This window comes from Dryobates pubescens, chromosome 2, assembly GCF_014839835.1.
Source record: "Dryobates pubescens isolate bDryPub1 chromosome 2, bDryPub1.pri, whole genome shotgun sequence".
In the NCBI taxonomy this organism is placed as follows: domain Eukaryota; kingdom Metazoa; phylum Chordata; class Aves; order Piciformes; family Picidae; genus Dryobates; species Dryobates pubescens.
The window spans coordinates 32,754,722-32,770,665 of record NC_071613.1 but is presented as its reverse complement, the minus strand read 5'-3'; the positions used below and the strand labels follow the sequence as shown (position 1 = coordinate 32,770,665).

Sequence of the window (15,944 nt, the reverse complement as noted above, 5' to 3'; positions counted from 1 at the left end):
CTCTGTTTTGGCTTGAGAGGGTTTGCTGTTAAATAGGTTAAATGTTGTTCTTTAATACTAACACAAAATGTCTTGGATTATCAAAAGGACAGTTTTAGTTGCAGTAATTTCACAGAATTTATTCTAATGATTTATTGGAGTTAACCATCTGACATTAATTATTGTTTTGGCTTCCAGTCTATGAATGTTTATTTTTCAGTTTAAAGCCTTCTCACTCTTTGATATCATATGGAAATGAGAATTTTTAATGGAAAATTGAAACCATGTGCATCTAAGTACTTAATGAAGTACAGGGAGAAACAGAGGAGAAGTCAGATATTCTGCTTTAGATACTTTGGATTTATTTGGATGGGTTACATGTATATATCTGTTCACAAACACAGGTTTATGCATCTTCAAAGTATCTCACAAGTACAGTGTTTAAAGATCTGAATACTAAAAAAAGGTTTGTTATTTGGTTTGGGTTTTAAACTAAATATAGCGCTGCACATTTTTCTTCAATGTATCCTTAACAGAGTCTATTCCCTCCCCCACAAACGAAATATTTATCTCATCGAGTACTTCCAATGACGTGCTAAATGCTGTACTTCTCAATGGTGGATTCCCACCATATGTCTGCCATATTAGGACTAGATCTTGATCCAGTTCATTGTATGTCTGAGAGACTGATTTCATAGCTATCATGTACTTAAGTCTTAACACTGATACCAGGAATACTTGACTAAAACCTGTGCTCTGCATGGCATCAAAGCCCATCAAAACAGGCCTATAAACCATAAGCAAAGTGCAAGCAGTGGCAAGGAAGGCAAGCACCAACCTCCAAACAGAACCGTATAGTTACAATGTGCAAACTTTGCCACAGATCGAAAGACTTCTGTGCAACTCACAGAGCTTTCGTTCTTTGGAATCAGAAAGATGTTGTTCAGACAATCAGCATTATATAACACAACAAAACTTTATTTTTATTTAAATCACTACTTCTAAATTTGCTTCACAGTTAACGGATTCATATAAAAACCTAAGTAGGGAAGGCATACTCCTTTCTATCCTGCACTTTCATTCAGAGGTTTGCCATATTCAGCATGTCAGAAGAAGCGCAACAAGCTACAAAACTGCAACGTTAGTTTTTATTCCTGATTTAATTAATACCCTTGGTGATCTTAACGTACATGGAAAAATATAAAACAGAAACATCAATTTAGATATTTAACCTGAACATACTCACCACTTGTTTTTCTTTCTAATGTAGTCTTTTTCAGAGAGGTTAACCAAGTAGATCATCGGTTTTGAAGTAAAAAACAAATGTTTGTTCAAAACATCAATCTAGAAATGAAAATAAATGAGGAAAAAAAAAATATTTAAAAGTTTCACCAACCTGAGTTAATTTTACAACCATTTCCCTTGTGGCATGTCTGAGAAGTGTAATTAAAGTACAATACATAGATCACTGATGAAACACTGAAAATTTATCAGATGATAAATTTAGCATTCAATACAGTACCAATAGGAATTAAAAAAACCAACCAACCAACCCAAAACAACAAACCACCTTTAAAAAAAGACAGTTACAAGTAGCAAAATTAGAAGTCAATTTATGGGATTATATTTATAGCCTACCTCTTTGTCATTCCAATCATGATAGAAGCGGACAGCTTTCTTTTCATCTATTACCCATGTCTTGATTTTGCACATTACATCCTACGCAAGATCAAGAAAAAAACAAAGTAAAAAAACTCAGCTGGATATCAGACCATTCTCCTGCATAAACAATGCCTGTATATATTAAGATTCAAAACATACACACAAATTAAAAATTAGCTACTACCTATACAATCAAATTTTTACTCCCCCAGAAAAACAGAAATTGCTGCTTTATAAGTCACTAGAGAGCAGTATCAATTATTAGAGGGATACAAATCCCATAATTAGGAAGTTAAATACACAGCACTCAAGTATCATCTCTCGCCACCATGAAAATTAGCAGAGCTCATAAAATATATGTAAAAATCTGTATATTTTAGATTGTTTTTCAAACTCAGTGAGATGAGACATTTCAGCATCCAGCGGGAGAGACCACGTACAATATAAACATGCCATTAAGAAAAGGGAATGGGTGGGAAAAGCAGAGCAAATATCTTTTTTTTTAAATTGTGAGCAAAAGAAATTGAGCCTATTATTGATGATCCACCCTTCAAGAAATTAATTCAAATGGCCAAAGCCCTTTTTATTCTGCATTAATTTTTTGCCAACACCTTCTCCCTCCCCCCCAAAATGAAACCTGCCAAAGCCTCCATTACACAATGGCAAGAGCCTTGCACTGGTGACCTCCAACCAGCTGCATTCACTTTCAGAACATCTCTCTCGGCAGGAAATCTAAAGGCCTTTTAGTTAGCAAGCTAGTGTGCATTCAGAAGGAGTAACTGCAGGAAGAGCCCAATGTGCTTTGTTTCTCTGGCCTTTCTTCACAGAAAGATTAATCATCTGTGAAATGGAAACGGCAAACAGCAAGTGACACAAACTGAACCCTTCAAGCCTTTCCTCATCAGTTTTGTGGTCGTGAATCCAAAAGCTGCGTGTGGCACGGTTCTCCTTACAGGCAGGTGTTAATAAAAGGCTTTTGGGTCTGAAAGGTCAAACTCTGCTCTTCTAGGAGTAGTACATTTTAGACTCGCCTATTTTTTGTTGTAGATAATTTATTATCATGCTCTAAATAATGCATTTTTTTAGGTTAGAATTGATGCAACTAAGAATTAAGATCTTTAAAATACAAGAAAACATTCCCTAAATGGTTCAGCACATAACATGTTTTGTGCTTGAAGTACAGTTTTGTGGTTGAAGTACATTTATAAACAACCACAAATAACATCAGTATTTACTACAGTCTTTTCTAGTCTTGCAGTTTCTTTAGTGAGGGGGAAAAGGAAAAAAAAAGGAAAAAAAGGAAAAAAAAGAAAAAGCCCTTCTAAATCTTCAGATCCTGATTTGAAACCCTCCAGGAACAGGACTCCCCACAGATTTTAACAAGGAAGGGGCAAGCTAAAACTTTTAATGAAATCTAACATGTTCTGCCTAAGAATAATCACTTTTACTCTCTTATAACTGAATTTCACTCATAAATGTTTAAAAGTGGCTAATATAACACCATTTCCTACAAGGAGAAGATCAAAGTGCTATATTACAAATGCATTATGATTAAAAAAGCACTGTGCAGCTTTGCTATTAACTGTTCTTTAAACCCTAAAAGGCTTCCCATAGATCTCACTTGGCACTGCATATACAACCTTTGACAAGTAATGTAGACCATTTTTATTCATTGCCTAAAATTGTAGGCAATTATGTGCGTCACACTGGCCACCTGCAAATTCTGAATGCCTGCTCCAGTTGTCAAGAGCAAAAAACTAATGTCGGAGGGGATTAATCTAGGGGGAGAGAGTCCTCTTTAATGGCTCCAGCAGGTGAAATGGCCCAGCTGGTTACTATGATGAGTGGCCAGAACAGCTTATGTAGAGACATGCAACAAGATTACACATGAAGAAGAAAACAGTAGTACCATCTCATCTTTAACCCTATATGCTTTTTATTTGTTAATTAATCAGTACAAACAAGATAAGGCAAGCAATTCTACCAACAGGTACTTTTCATTTAAGATATTTATCTATTTAAAAGAAACACTGAAGATAAAGAAGAATCAAAACAATCTCCAAAATTCCTGTTCAGCAGTGAAGGAATTCTGATACAGACTATTTCAGGTTTTAAACCAATTCTGTAGGTACCTACCATGTCACTTTCAGCATTACAACTCCCCCCGCAACAACAATGCATTAGTGCATGTAAATTGGAGTTGATTAAAAATTGAGAGGAAAAAATGTTACATCACAAGTTATCAAAGCCAATCTTTTAGGCTTAAGCAGCAAGAAAACGGTTTTCAGTCACACCATAAGGGTAGCTACAGAATGCAGAACCTCAAGAAAATTTCAAGCATCAACACAGCAAATAAAGTTTGTTCTTTCTAAAACCTATCTAAGCACATGGTTGTCACCCAGAACTCTTCCACATTCCCCTGCTACCTATGGTGACACATTCTAAACCCATTTTGACCCAGACAATTTTTCAGAGTTCTCATTTAGGTACCTGTTTGCAATTGCTGTTCTGTAGGAGTAATGCATGGCTAACTGCCACAGGGAAGGCTGGCCAACAACTGAATATGCTAGGGAGAACAAACAGCTTGTACACTTACAATTTTATTTAGGTTTTACAGAGAAGGTAGCAAAGTATATGAAAATTTTCTTAAGTAAGGAAGCTTAAAAGCACATACAGTATTTGTGTCTAAGGCCTGTGAGGCAGGAAGACACAAAGAAAAGGAAAAAAAAAAAAAGAAATAATTATTCAAAGTCAAATTGTCAAATTTCAAACTACAAAGAATGTTGGGACAGATAGTCCATGAACAACAAAAAAACAAAAAAATAGGGGGACAGATGAACTCCAATTACCCTGTGTCAATGGAGGTATCCCATTTAAATGGGATTTAATATGATCCCTTAACAAGAATTCATTAAATACTAGTGACAATATGAAAAAAATTATCTATTTCCACGTATTTCTTTTTCACCCAGCTACCTCAATACTCTAAAACACACAAAATGTAAAAAGCATATTTTCAGTTATATCTCATGCAACACCATTTTTAGTTTTATTGATTGCTTCCATTAATCCTGATAAAAAGAGTATGAACTGATCTTTTTATCTTCACCATCACTGTAAGTCATTTAAATACACTTATTCACTACTCTAGTTAACTCCAAGATGCTTATTAAGAGGATACAGAGCAATGATCCACTTTGTTTCATTAGATGTGGCCTTCCCAGTTGCACCCTTCAAGGTCAACCTGTCACAAGCAGAATGATCCACTACTACTTTTTTGATGAGATGAGTATTCTTGTTATTTTTCAGCTAGCAACATTATAACTAGGATCATTTAAACAGCCACCAAAACCAAAATCCAATTTACTTACAGCTATCAATGCATATGATACACAGCAAACTTCATGAATATCAAATACCACTGTATTAAACGTCAGCTAATTTCTGACTATATGCTTGGCAATAAACTTAGCACATGTGAATAACCAGTATATTTAGCCATATGCATGCAATACACTGAGGCCTGCTCTCATTTTCCATAGGTGGAAAGCAGTTCATAAATGCTAAGCAGGACTGTTTTGTTCAAGTCCCAACAGTATAAAATACTATAAAGAAATACATTTAAATTGCATTGAGGAGATCTGTCAAGACATGCTCATGAGACACTAGTGTGTAGAAAAATGAGCATACATTAATAAACTCTCTGGATGGATGATAGTAATAACATGTTCCAATGCCAAATTTTTCTTACAGCATGAGGGACTAAACTGAAGCTTGGAAAACTCACTTGCCTACTTGGCATCAGAGAATTGCGCCTTTTTTGTTGTAAATTAGCAGGGCATGTAATTAACTTCCGCAAATTAAATAAAGAAGTAAGCAGTTGTGAGGATTATCACTTCACACTTCAAAGTGCAAAGTGAATTCTCCATGATCCTGCAGGGAGTGCAAAAGTCTCTGCTACTACAGAGACTCCTTACAGGTAGGAGTACAGTAGGTCTCCCTTCCCCTCCCCTGCAAAGGGAGTTGTTTCTGGGAAGTATGGACTCTTTCCCATCATGTTATTCATTCATAGATTCCCTTCAAAACTTCTAGATGTAATAACGGACCAGTTCCCTGTAAACACTTCACAAAGTTAAATACTTTTATTAAAATGTTTCAGTTGTCAAAAATGTTATCACCCTCTGCTTCTCAGAAAAGCTCTAAGAAGTACCCAAAACATTACCCGTAGCTCTTAGCTCCTCTCATTTCATGCAGAAGTCCAACAGCTTAGCACACCAATAATGAAGGTGTAAGTGTGTAATTAATATACTCAGACTTCCCTAAGGTATCAACACACTATTTCTCAGGTAGAGGACTTCCTTTACCATGCGAGAGTGACTGAGACAACTTAAGGATCACAAGCAAATGAACTCTACTGTAACTAAAAGAATAATACAGTCTTTGATTATATAGACAGACTAATATCCACTGTGAGTAGTTCTGCACTTACCTCTGTTGAAATACTGAAAAACTGGAGAAAATGAAAATGTTTTGAGGTGCTTAAACTTGGTCTGCTTAAATCTTACAGTTTTATTCTTATTGCATTTCATACATATTAAACAACAAAAAAACCTACATAGTAAAGCATGTTTCATCCTAGCACACAGAAATCAAATGGCTGAAAGTTGAAGATTGACAAGAATGCTTGACTACCTTTGGGCCTAGGAAGATCATGAACAGATCTTCCCAGAAGAGCTGATAAGGCACATGGAAGAGAAGGAGGTGATTTGAGACAGCCAGCATAGCTTAAAGGGCAAGTCCTGCCTGACCAATCTAGTGGCTTTCTACAACAGAGCAAGTACATCAGTGGATAAGGGAAGGGCAATGGATGTCATCTATCTGGACTTCTACAAGGCCTCTGACATGGTCCCCCACAACATATTTCTAAGTTGCAGAAGAATGGATTCTACAGATAGACTATTCAGTGAATAACAAATTGGCTGGATGGTCACATCCAGAGGGTAGTGGTCAACTGTTTGATGTCCAGATGGAGATGGGTGACAAATGGTGTCCCTCAGGAGTCCATACTGGGACTAGTGCTGTTTATTATCTTCATTAGTGATAGAGACAGCGGGATCAAGTGCACCTTCAGCAGCTTTGCAGATGACACCAAGCTGAGTGGTGCAGTTAATATGCCAGAGGGACCTAGACAAACTGAAGAAGTAGGCCCAGGTGAACCTCATGAGGTTCAACAAGACCAAGTGCAAGGTCCTGCACCTGGGTCAGAACAGTCCTCATTATCTAAAAGGCTGGGGGATGAGGTGACAGAAAGCAGCTCTACAGAAACAGACTTCGAGGAAGTGGTGGACAAGAAGCTGGACATGAGCCAACAATGCACACCTGCAGCCCAGAAGGCCAGTCACATGCTGGGCTGTATCAAAAGAATGGTGGCCAGAAGATCAAAAGAAGTGATTTTGCCACTCTGCTCTGCTCGGGCGAGACCTCATCTAGAGTACTGTGTCCAGCTCTAGGGCCCCCAACACAAGGACAGGGACCTGATGGAAAGGGTCTAAAGGAGAGCCACAAAAATGATCTGATGACTAGAGTACCTCTCCTGCAAAAGCAGGCTGAGGGTGTTGGGGTTGTTCAACCTGAAGAGAAGGCTCCAGGGAGACCTTATAGTGGCCTTCCAGAAAGCTGCAAGAAAGCTGGGGAAGGACTATTAGCAATAGGACAAGGGGCAATGGGTAGGTTTAGACTGGATATTAGGAAGAAGTTTTCTACTGGGAGGGTGGCAGAAAGTTGGAACAGGTTGCACAGGGAGGTGATGGAGGCCCCATCCCAGGAGACATCCAAGGTCAGGCTTGATGAGACTGAGCAACCTGATATATAGTTGGGGATGTCCCTGCTTACTGCAGGAGAGTTGGACTAGATGACCTCTAGAAGTCCCTTCTAACCCAGTGCATTCAATGATTCTATAAAATACAGAGCAAAGATGCACTGCACTTCTAAACAGCAAAAGTAATTAGTCCCCAGCACAGCTTATGAAATTTACAGTAGTTTAGCTAGAAAAATATTTAATACAGATTACTTTTCCCCTCATAAAAGATACATTCTCTTTTAACCACATTGTGAGAAAGTGAGATATGCAAGAGATTAATCTAGTTAATTATTAGTATTCCATCTGGCCTCCAAAATAGAGAGAACTATTGGAGGGAAAGAATAGTTATAACCAGTTAAACTGTGCTGCAGCAAACCCTATTTCTTGTATGCATATCAATTTCCTTGTTAATGCAAGGTGCAGGGTCTTCATCCTGCCCAGTCCTTCCATTCATGGCTTTCCTTGCACATTTTCTCACTTCTGTTTAGCAGAGCCTCAGCTTTCTGCTTTTCTTGGAGGTTTTCTAGCAACTTAAAGGAGGCTGAAGTGACAAAGAACTTATTGTAAAAACAATGTTTAGAACCAGGCATTTTTAAAGAACAATTAAGACAAATTTTACAGTTTTTTAGAAACCATCTAGAGCATGTTTTCCAGTTATGTTAAGAGCTTAAATAAGCTTTAGCAGCTGGGTGCATGAAAGAACAAGTCAAGTACTGCATCAACTGGAGCGACAATGAGCTCCTCTGTGGTACAACACAATGTCTAATCTCTTACAATTCCCTTGCTCACTGACTTTAATAAAAATACAATGGGAGAAGTAATGGATTTAGGACTAGTACATTATCCTTTCTTCTATTCAATACTTTCTAAACAGAGCCAGTACAAGCTGTACATGATATAAGCTTCACTCAGAGCTAGATGCCAATATTGTTTATGAACCTCAGCAAGTACTTCACTCAAAACATTCTCCAAGTATTCCAAGCAATGTGATTCATGCCAATGATCCCCAAATTCTCCTGTGTGGGTTGTCCTTCAGGGTTCTAAAGCATGATACATAAATTATATAGTCACTTGTAGCTTCTCAAAGAAGAAACCAGGCAAGAATACAGAAAGCAATCTGTCCACAAGTGAATATTTCTGGCAGTTCAGAAACTCAGAACAGGGAAATTGCACTGCAAAGTGCACATATAAAACATTTACTATTGAGTTCCATTAAACTCATCTTAATGCATTAGTCTACACACCCTTATTTGCAAATAAATCTCATGTGAAAATGCTTTTTTTTCCCTGGATATGAATTAAGCCAACTGAAGAAGATGTCTTTGTCAGAATACAACTCTTTATATCTAACTGGACTTGTGCAAAGTATGTGACACTGTCCCACGTGACATCTAGGTCACCAAATTGTAAAAGCATAGATTTGAGGGGTGGACATTCAACGGACATGGAATTGGCTGCACAGCCGCAGTCAGAGAGTTGTGGTCAACAGCTCAATGACCAAACGCAGACCAGAGTTCCTCACGCACTGGTACTGGGACCAGTCTCGTTTAACATCTTTGTCAGCAATATGGACAGTGGGATTGGTGGCACCCTCAGCAAGTTTGCAGATGACACTAAGCTGTGTGGTCCAGGTGAGATGCTGGAAGGAAAGGATACCATCCTAGTGGGACCTGGACAATCTTGACAGGTGGGGCCAAGCTAACCTCATGAAGTTCAACAAGGCTAAGTTCAAGGTCCAACACTTGGGTCAGGGCAATCCCAATCACAGACATAGGCTGGGCAAGGAGTGGCTCAAGAGCAGTCTCAAGAAGGAGGACTTGAGTGCGTCAGCTGATGAAAAACTCAATGTGAGCTAGCAATGTGCACTTGCAGCCCAGAAAGCCCACTCCATCCTTGGCTGTAACAAAAGAAGTGTGACCAGCCAGTTCCTAACCCAGCACAGAGTGCTGCTGTCCAAGCCACAAGCTGACAGCTTGGCCAGGAGTTTGCTGTGGGGGACGGTGTCAAAGGCCTTGCTGAAGTCCAGGTAGACTACATCCACAGCCTTTCCCACATCCACCAGGCGGGTCACCTGATCATAGAAGTTGATCAGGTTGGCAAGGTAGGACCTGCTCTTCCTGAATCAGGCTGGGCCTGATCCCTTGGCCATCCTGTAAGTGCTGTGTGATTGCACTCAAGACGACCTGTTCCATAATCTTGCCTGGCACTAAGGTCAGGCTGACAGGCCTGACCTGGCTCCTCCATCTGGCCCTTCTGGTGGATGGGCACCACGTTGGCCAGCTTTCAGTCATCTGGGACCTCTCCAGTGAGCCAGGACTGTTGAAAAATGATGGAGAGCAGCTTGGCCAGCTCATCTGCCAGCTCTCTGAGCACCCTAGGATGGATCCCATCCGGTCCCATGGACTTGTGAGGATCCAAGTGGCTAAGCAGGTCTCTAACTACTTCCTCCTGGATTACAGGGGAACTATACAGCTCCCTGACTCCGTCTGCCAGCTCAGGAGGCCAGTTGTCCGGAAGACAACTTATCCTGCTATTAAAAATTGAGGCAAAGAAGGTGTTAAGTACCTCTGCCTTTTCCTCATCTTTGTTACAGTATTCCCCTCCATGTCCACTAAGGGGTGGAGGTTGTCCTTGCCCCTCCTCTTGCCATTAATAGATTTGTAAAAGCATTTTTTGTTGTACTTCACAGCAGAGGCCAGTCTAAGCTCTAAATGGGCTTTTGCCTCTCTAATTTTTTTCCTACATGACCTATCAACATCCTTAAACATTCCATGGGTTACCTCACCTTTCTTCCAAAGATGATACACCCTCTTTTTTTACCCTTAATTCGCTCAGAAGCTCATTGCCCGTCCAGGCTGGCCATCTGCCCCAGCGGCTCATCTTCCGGCACACCGGCACAGCCTGTTCCTGCACCTTCAGGAATTCTTTCTTGAAGTAGGTCCAGCCCTCCTGGACCCCTTTGTTTTTAAGGGCTGTTTCCCAAGGTACCTTCTGAGGTAGTTCCTTGAGTAACCTGAAGTCTGCCCTCCGTAAGTCCAGAGTGGAGGTTTTGTTGGTGCCCCTCTTAGCTTGACTGCATATTGAAAACTCAAATTATTTCATGGTCACTGGACTCCAGACAGCCTCCAACCACCACATCTCCCACCAGCCCTTCTCTGTAAAAAGAAGGTCAAGCAAAGCCTTACCCCTGGTAGGCTCATGCAGCAGCTGGGATAAGAAGCTATCCTCCATATCCTCCAAGATCAGCCTTGACATAAAGTATTTAAGCACTGATTTTGTCTACTGATAATATCAAAAGGAATCCAAAGGTGTATTTACACATTAAGTACTTTTATGTTAAGCTTTACTACTGACTAATTCACAAACATCTGCCATTAATATTTTCCTGTTACAAACCGAATGTTCTCCAGAATGAACTTTAATTTCCTCTAAATACCACATTAAGCACAGTAAATGGTCCACTACAGATTTTACTCGTAATTATATGCATTAAGAATATAAATATTTTCTTGATTCCCTATGATTTAACATTTAAGTTACTAATTGTAACTGCCATCAGCAGAAAGTACGTCAACAGTGTACACATACACTGCTTCTTTCCTTCCATCTCCAGTGGAACAAACCAGCCTGAAACTTGCCTCACAAAAGGAGACCAAAGAAACTGGAAAAAAACACCAGTCCATTGCTGTATTTATCTTCAATTTGGAACGAAGGAAAAGGTGAAAATTCCCAACTGACATCATCAGTTAAAGGAAATAAGAGTTCATCCATCCGTGAGAACTCTGGCAGGCACTTGCAGCACGAGGTCAGCAAATTCTCCTCGGTACCATCCTATTTATCAGAATATGGCAGGAAGGAAAGATTTTCACCCTGTTTTCACCTAGTACATATTGGTAATGAGAAGAAACTGAATGTATCAGCTCTCTGCTGTTTGTGAAGTATCTCACACACTGTATCAGTAATTTTACATTAACAAAAACCATCTTTCGAACAGTTACTGTATCATCGGGACAAGCCCAAGACATTAAATGGAAGGGAGGAGACAGGAAGAAATTAAAGCTACCTGAAGTAACATTAGGAAGATGTTTTGCTTTTACATGTATGCTGACTGATACTATGTCTATGGTCATCATATCAATTATTAGTTCACTGCAAATCACAGTAACAAAATAAAGCTGTATGCCTCTCTCATAATTTAAACATGCACTAGATGGTTCTGGTATCATTACTGTAATAAGGAATTCATAACTGTTCTTCTCATAATTGCCATTACTTTTGCTCTTACAAAATGTGTTTGATGTGAAAAACTAATCTCATTTTTAAATTGAGACTTTACCAGAATTTGGGTGTCTCACAGGACTTGTAAAAGCACTCCTTTCAGCTGAAAACTGGAAGTTCAAATGCAGTGAACATGATCCTTACCTACTCTAAGTGTCACCTTTCAACACAAAATTGGAAGCGCAAGCACTGTGGATGTTGATACTGACCTGAAGATTTTCTCTTTGTATTACTAGCATCAATAATTTGTGTGAAGTCAACTATAAATAACATTCTTGTGGTCAGATCTATAGATCTTAATACCATTACCATTAAGAATTATTCTGTGATGGAATTCATGATTCAATGCAATAAACAAGGGCTAAAGAAATAGCTTTCTGTTGCAGGGGGTCAGTCTCTAAGGACAAGAATTGAATCATGTAGGAAGGGTAATAGAAGAGAATCCTGCAATAACATTCACTTAACTATATTGCATTGTATTAACTTCAAGGCTTTTGTCTCCATGACTGAAAAATCCTATAAATTAAACATTGCATTGTTTAAACAAGCTTTAAAGTTTGTACATTTTCATCTGCAAATTCATACACTGAATTTTACACTGAAATCTCCTGCTACTCAAAATTATATATGAATAATAAACTAACAGTTAAGTTTAACTTAGCATCTTTTTCATGTCTCTGCAGATATCAGCAGCAGCAGACAGATTTAAAACCTAAAAATCAAAATTACCCTGCTTTCTGAAACTATTTTCATGCATGCAAATTACAGAAATATTTTTAGTCTATAATGCCCCTTCAGAAAGTTACAGCCAAAATAATATTTAAAGGTACACTGAGTCTGAAAGAATAGTAGCTTTAATAAAAGCCAAGAATCACTGCCAAGAAGGCAGTGGAACACTTGCAAAACAGACAAAAATATACATGAAAAGCCTGTGTCAACATTCCATGCTGCTAATCTTGGACCATATTGTGTCATTGATTTGTAAGCAGAACTTGAAAATTATTTCATTGATGGCTCTTTAACAGCAGTTGGCTACTTTATTTCTGCAGACAGGGGATTGAGAAATCAATTCTTTGAAAGGCAGGACAAACAGTTAACACTGTATTCAATTGCAAAGACAGGTCACTGCACAAAGGTGAACTTACCAACTGTACACAATGTAGGCTTATGCCAAAAAAAAAATTATAATTAACAAGATAGAACACAGGTGTGAGAAGGTGGGCAAGCAAATAAAAATCCCAGATTTAAAAGCTGTTGACCAATAGACAGTTTCTTTTTTTCTTTTTTCCCCTCCCTCTAAACCTTTTGGAGATTTCAGACTATTGAGTGAGAGTTGTGGAGACTTACTGATAACAAGAAACCTCTAAACCAGACAATTTATATTTACAAAATAGGAAGAATTACTTCTACTTTCAATTAGGTTCTATGAAACACACAATGAAATCCCCTTTGATGGTTCATGAGTCACAGGGAGATTACAGTTTCTCTGAAGTCAGTAACTTTTCCTCAGCTTTCATACTGGGGTTATTTGTTATATTCAACAAACTACCAAAGGAGAAACACAGTTGACTAAGATACATATTATTTCTTTTCTTTCCTCACCATTTTCTTCTTTCCCTAACCTTATATAGTGTTCTTCCTTAACAGATCTCAAAGTGCTCTCAAAAAACATGGAAACAAACAACAAAATGCAATTCAAGTACTAGATGCTTTTGTTCAGCAGGACAGTGAAAGGTCTGAAAGTGATACAGGAAAGAAAGCTTGCAACATGTTTATCTGAATGAACCACAGAACTTTCACATCTCTCAACCACTTAAAACTCTTAAATTCAAGTGCCTTTCCCTTAAATTATTCCCAAAAGGATGGGAAAAAGGAAAACAATGAAAAAGAGAGCAACTAAAATTTTAACAAAGCAATGGTAAGAGCCATTTGTTGCAGACCTCTGCTATGAAAAGAATAGAATATTAGCAATGGCCACGCATTACAACAGTAAATAACTTTAAAAGGGGAAAGTTGAGAAGTCGTTCCCCGACTCTTCCTGTCCCCTCCGCCCCATTTTTGAAGGCAACCAGTTTGAAGAAGAAAAGTATTAATCCTAGTCTATACTGTCTCTTAGTGACTTTTCTGCCCTGGAAAGAGAAACCCTTGAACAGTAGCAGCAAACTGAATGGGAACAACATTGCAAATTCTACTGGACAAGAAAATACCTCTGCCCAACAAGCTAACTGCAAAATGCAACAGATTTGGGAAGCACAGAACGATCAAATAGCTAAAATACACCACTATTATTTGGCTACTGCTTTATGAAGGCATAATCTTTAATTGTTTGGGGGTTTCTTTTGACAGTCCTGTATGGTTTCTCTCCTTGACCCACAAATCATTTAACACAGTTCATTCCGCAGTATACTATACAAATGCAACCATAGGCCTTCTCTGAAACACAGTACACCAAAGGAAAAGAGCCAAGTAAACTACAGAGGACTACCTCTCTACGAGGCGACTGAACATCTAAATAAACCCATCTTGTGGCTGGATAAGACCAAGAATTACCATTGCCATCTTACAATCTATTTGCAGAAGCTGTGTAACTAGGTCTAGGGATTGATTTACCAGGAAAAGAAAAACAAACAGGCAAAGCTTTCACAAGCCTTTACCATAAAAAAAGGGCGATTTTACTGAGGTATACTGTCTACCTTACAATCCAAGCATATAATCCACAAAGGAAGCCAAGCAAGAGGATTCAAAAGCAGCAGGATTCACAGATATGATGCCCTACAGCACTTCCCTGAAGAGATTCCCTAGCGACTCTAATTCCTACATGCAGCCTTTGTCTCAGGGGGAGCATTAATTTGCACTTCTCCATTCTGTTCAGCCAGCCCTTTCCATGAAACAAAGGAATTTCATGCCTTTGAAACCTCTATGGTTGTTGAGGAACTCAGCTGAGACTGGTCAAGTGTAACAGTTGTTACTGAGAACAGAACTGGTGGACTAACACAACTTCAAGAACCTGGCATTTCCTGGGCATGTCTTCACAGAGAATAGAAACCCCCAAGGAATGAGAGGAAGTGTAAGGTACAAACACAAGATGATAAAGTCACTTTGACAACTGAACTACAGATTAAGTAATAATTGAGAGGGAAGAGGCAAAGAGAAGGATGTGAAACTGAAGCTGGGAAAGGCAGAGAAAGAAGGGAGAAAATGGTGTAACTACTTTTAATTGTTAAGCATAACTATTCTATTTCCATGCTGATACACTGCTGTAAAAAATAGAGAACGTGCTTTGTATACCACATGAAGTATTTAACAGAAGATTAATAAAATAAAGAAAAATTAATAACTGGACTGTCAAAGTGTAGCAGACTCAAAAGGCAAACAGCAGTAAAATCTTCATTTACAAAAATATCCTTTGAAGTTGATAGTTATTATGCATCTCTAATTTACAAAGAAACACTACTAGTACCCTGTGATAATTATGCTCATTTAAATAGCTTTCCATAATGTTTTAGAAGTAATTTCAACTATGCAGTCTTTGTTTAACATGCATTAAAAGACACATAATACAACCACATCAAGAAAGCATATTCGTTTGGTGGCTACAGGAATGCTAGGATCAACATCAGACATCACAGCAAGACTACCTCAGAGGTGACTGCCAGACTTCAAATTACAAGTAAACACTAAGTTTGACAAAGCATTGGAGATTCTCATATAACATGTCAGCAAGAAATATAACTGTTATATGTACAAATTACAGTTTGCTTTATCAGTGATCTCTTACACAGCAAATAATTATAATTTTTTACCTAATAATAATTACTGTAAAATACACAAAAATAATAATAGTGTTTCATATTACACATGTGGAAGACCAATAGCAAATCCCAAAACCATGACTATTTCACTTCAATATAGAGAGTACTTAATTACCTACTTTTGTATGTCATGTACTTACATATTCAGGTTTTAATTTCTTGTCTCCTCCTCTTACAGCTACTTTTTCAAGCTTGTCTATACTCTGCATGATAAGCTCCTCATCTTTAAGTCTAAGTTCCTCGTGTATTATTTCAATGTCACGAACAGGATCTACACTTCCTTCAACATGAGTGATATCATCATCTTCAAATGCTCCTAAAACAAAAGAACATTTATATTATATATTAAGCTA

General features: G+C 38.4%; 1 protein-coding gene across 1 annotated transcript in view; it reads right to left on the bottom strand.

Annotated features, from left to right (window-relative positions):
• OLA1 (Obg like ATPase 1) overlaps positions 1-15,944 on the bottom strand; it is a 100,582-nt gene that overhangs the window by 36,703 nt on the left and 47,935 nt on the right. The window contains exons 5-7 of the mRNA XM_054174376.1: positions 15,732-15,907; positions 1,618-1,698; positions 1,226-1,323 (exon numbers count right to left, since the gene is read on the bottom strand). Of these exons, the coding sequence (XP_054030351.1) occupies positions 1,226-1,323; positions 1,618-1,698; positions 15,732-15,907 (355 nt within the window). The remainder of the gene's footprint in view (positions 1-1,225; positions 1,324-1,617; positions 1,699-15,731; positions 15,908-15,944) is intronic.